This window comes from Camelus bactrianus, chromosome 10 (assembly GCF_048773025.1).
Source record: "Camelus bactrianus isolate YW-2024 breed Bactrian camel chromosome 10, ASM4877302v1, whole genome shotgun sequence".
In the NCBI taxonomy this organism is placed as follows: Eukaryota; Metazoa; Chordata; class Mammalia; order Artiodactyla; family Camelidae; genus Camelus; species Camelus bactrianus.
In genome coordinates, this window is record NC_133548.1 from 45,599,553 (window position 1) to 45,603,731 (window position 4,179).

A 4,179-nucleotide genomic window follows, 5' to 3' on the forward strand; every position below is an offset into this window, starting at 1 on the left:
GTAAGCAATGTTAAAGATTTTTCCCTAATATTAAAGAAACTGTGCAAGGTGAAATTAGGATGGAGAATTCATAGATAGCAATTAAACATTTATTTTGAATGTACAATAATTCTCACTCAATGTCTTCAAACATTTCTTCACCTTATTTCACATTTTGCTCCATCTGTCAGTAACTGACTAGAAATTCATCAATCTATATGTACAAGGGATAAAACAGCTTGTCCAACTTCCTATAACAAGAGAATTTAGTGGACAGATTACCTGATTAACTATTTGGTACTTCTCAAATAAATTATAAAGAAAAACAGAGCATCCTTATCTACAATAACCGTTATATGTTTTTTTGATCTTTAATGACCTATGCTAAAATCATTTGGTGCATCCCAAAGAATCTGTTTGTGACTGAGCATCCTTGCTGGTCCTATCTCAAAGATTAGCACGGAGATGCAATCTTTCTTTATCTAAGGGTGTTTCTGTTCTCTTAACTCATAATCTTTGCTTCTGCCTCACTTCCTTGTTTAAGTGGAACCTCAACAGCATCACACTCATCTGTTTACCAAGTAATACTATTCTTAACACTGTACCACAGTGACTCTCAGATGTTGGTTTGCAACAGAATCACGTGGAGGGTTTGTTAAAACACCTTAATGCTGGGCTTCAACCCAAGAAATCCTGATTCAGTAGGTTTGAGGTGGGACCTAATAACCTGTACTTAGTACAAGTTCTCATGTGCTGCTGATGCCACTAGCCCAGGGTCCACACTTTCAGAGCCACTTGTTATACATTCAGCACATAAGAGAATATGCTTCCATCCTACTACCCCTGCCTGGTGAAATGCACCTTTCTTCAGTAATTGTGTTGGTTCTAGAAAGTCATCTCTGTTCTCTTAACTCTCCTATTTCTATCCCAGTTCCAGCTATAATAGATAACTAGCTCCTAGTTAACTCGTGTGCTAATAAGCTGAGGTTTTCCCTGATGCATGTCTACATTCCTTAGCAATCACTCACCCACTCACCCATGGACACACGGATCTCCAACTTTCTTGCTCCTTTTTGGTGCTTTGCTTCTCCCATTGCTCCCTCCTCAGAGAGCTTTTACCTAAACTCTCAGTCTAAAATAGCACCCCTTTCTCTTTCCACTTTGTTTTATTTTCTTCACATATTTGAAATAATATTGACTCATGCTTCCCCTATTATTGAGATACTATTTTTTTCCTAGTTCTGTTTTTAGCATCTAGAACATTGCCTGAGACAGTTTAATTACTGAATGAAAACACAGGCACCTAATCTCGTGGTAATAAAGTAGATTACCACAGAAAAACCAGAAAGGCCATCATGAAGGGATTTTTAAAAAACAGCAATTCATGGGAGTTTTTAGTTTACTCTGATTTAAGGATAAGGCTTATGAGTGTGTCAAGTCTATTTGTTACTCGCTAGCATTTGCATTCAAACAACAATATCCAGAGTGAAAAACACTGAGTCAGACAGATTAATTTCCAGTCCTGGATCCTCCTATTATGACCTATGCAAACTTAGGAAAGTTAATGATTAAGTTTCTTAGTCTGGAAAAACCAATCTTCCAACTTATGAAGTCTGAGATGCTTTAAAATAGTCTATGTGAAAATGTTCTGTAAAGTACTTTAGATGAAAGAAAATGGTAATAAGCTACACTTACACCTTTTTTTACCTGCAGAAGAAAAAGTGACAGAATTCATAGATACGTGGACCTACTTTTCAGAGAGTAATACTGGATTGCATTTCCCATGACATAAAAAAGGAAATGTGATAAAATAAAGAAAAAAACAATGCGATCTGTAAAAAAAAAATCCCTGAATATATGATCAAGTAAGATTCCTCAAAATTAAGTCATCCTTTTTCACTATTATTCTTCAATGTTTTGTATTTCTGGAAAACTCCAGAAATCTTCCTCCTTTGTTTATGATTAGAAGGGAAGATGAAAAGCTTTCAAACTGAGTTCTCTTTCACTGTTCTCTGAAAAAAATGGAACTCATAATGGACCAAATATATGAAGATAGCTGAAATGGCATGAGGTGAGACAGCGGACAAAATTCAAGGTAAAGAACACAGGAAAATCAGAAGATCAATCCTCAGACTGTGGTATTTCTCCAGAAATTATTTTATAAGTATACTTAATTATAAAAATTAATGTACTTTTCTATATTCTCATCAGTATAATGCTGAATAGTTACTGATAATCTTTAACATACCTGGTCACTATGAGTTAGGAATCATCTTACTTAATGTTCTGCACACACAGCTCTATAAGAATAAATCATATTTGAATAAATGTCCAACATTTTTGCCATAGCTTGGAATTTTAAATTGCATATGTAAAAAGGATGTATTTGTGTGCTCACACAGGAGGACTGACGTTTAAAAGGGAACCGTTTTGATTTGTTTTAAATCTGAAAGATGGTATCTCTCTGCAAAAATCTCATACAAAATTCACTACATTGCGGAAGTACCTATTGAAAGGCATGTGAAGGAGGTCCTGACAGGGAGTCAGGACACCTAAATTTTGGTTCCAGATCAGAAACACTGACTGTATTGGAACCAAGAGTTCATTGCTCAATATGTACAATATAGAGTTGGAACCCTTTCAAAAGCCATGATTCAAATTCTGATTTTGGGTCAACTCTTGTCATGTGGCTCCAGGGCCAGGCTTATAATGTCTGCAAGATTTCTTCTAATAATTCAAAAATCATCTTTTTTTAAGGGTTCTTGATCTATGAACCAGGTGAAATACTTGGGCAAATTAAAAGGCCATGGTTATCATAAAATCATTTCGAAGAGTCTTTGCAAAGTCTTGATTCATAGAACAGGTTCTGACCCAGCAATCCTTTGGTTCTAGGGCCTGTGATTGTCCTTCTGTCTGGAGTCCTGCCCCTCAGGTCATCATGTCTGACTCCAACCACACCTCCTTCTTCCTAACCAGCCTCCCAGGTCTTGAGGCTGTGCACACCTGGCTCTCCATCCCGTTGTGCGCCATGTACGTGGCATCACTGGCAGGAAACAGCCTGATCCTGAAGGTGGTGAGGTCAGAGCCCTCCCTGCACCACCCCATGTACTACTTTCTGTCTATGCTGGCTGTGACCGACCTGGGCCTGTCTGCCTCCACACTGCCCACCATGCTCACCATCTACCTGCTGGGTGTCAGGGAGGTGGCAGTAGATGTGTGCCTGGCCCAGCTCTCCTTCATCCACACTTTCTCCGTCATGGAGTCCTCTGTGCTGCTGACCATGGCCTTGGACCGTTTTGTGGCCATCAGCCACCCTCTGCGCTATGGCACCATCCTCACGAGTCCCAGGATTGCCATGTTGGGTCTGGGCGTGCTGGTGCGCAGCATTGGTCTCCACATCCCAGCCCCCATTATGCTGAGGAAGCTGCCTTACTGCAGGAATCACCTGCTGTCTCACTCCTACTGCTTGCACCCCGACGTCATGAAGCTGGCCTGTGCTGACACCCACGTCAACAGTGCTTATGGTCTCTTTGTGGTGCTGTCCACGCTGGGTGTGGACTTGGTGCTCATTGTCCTCTCCTATGGGATCATCCTCCAGACAGTGCTGGCCATTGCCTCCAAGGCTGAGCACCTCAAAGCCCTTAACACCTGTGTCTCCCACGTCTGTGCTGTGCTGTTCTTCTACACACCTATGATCGGCCTGTCTATGATCCACAGATTTGGAAGGGGGGCTTCCCCTTCCAGCCACATGCTGCTCTCTTATCTGCACTTTCTTACACCTCCAGTGCTCAATCCAGTGGTTTACACCGTTAAGACCAAGCAGATTCGACTGAGAATGCTGCACATCTTTTGCTCAGGCAGGGCCAGCAGCAGAGATATTCAGGATCATTAAGTCTTTGGTAGCAAGAGAAAACGCTGCATTAAGGAAGGAGGATGCAATAAAGGACTCTTCCTCATGGGGATTATATGTACAGGGATTTTCCAGATTACTTTTGATATCACTGAGTTCCAAACATGAATGAATGACTGGGTTACATTTTTGAGGAAGACTTCTGGCAACAGTGAAATATTCATGAGGCAATAAATGTAATTCCAGACATGTGAGAATCAGGCTTGTGAGTACTTAGTTTCACTTTTAGAGCACTCCAGGATTTAGCTGTTTTCCTTTCCCTCTCAATATAAATTTTAAATGTCTTTGGC

General features: G+C 40.6%; 1 protein-coding gene across 1 annotated transcript; it reads left to right on the top strand.

Moving 5' to 3' along the window:
- The first annotated feature begins 2,917 nt into the window (after positions 1 to 2,917).
- LOC105068553 (olfactory receptor 51G2-like) lies at positions 2,918 to 3,871 on the top strand. The gene has a single exon (XM_010954429.1). It carries the CDS (start codon positions 2,918 to 2,920, stop codon positions 3,869 to 3,871), a length of 954 nt encoding a protein of 317 aa, XP_010952731.1.
- Positions 3,872 to 4,179: the final 308 nt, after the last annotated feature.

Coding starts and splice junctions, on each gene's coding strand:
- LOC105068553 (XM_010954429.1), top strand. CDS start 2,918: ATGTCTGACTCCAACCACACCTCCTTCTTCCTAACCAGCCTCCCAGGT.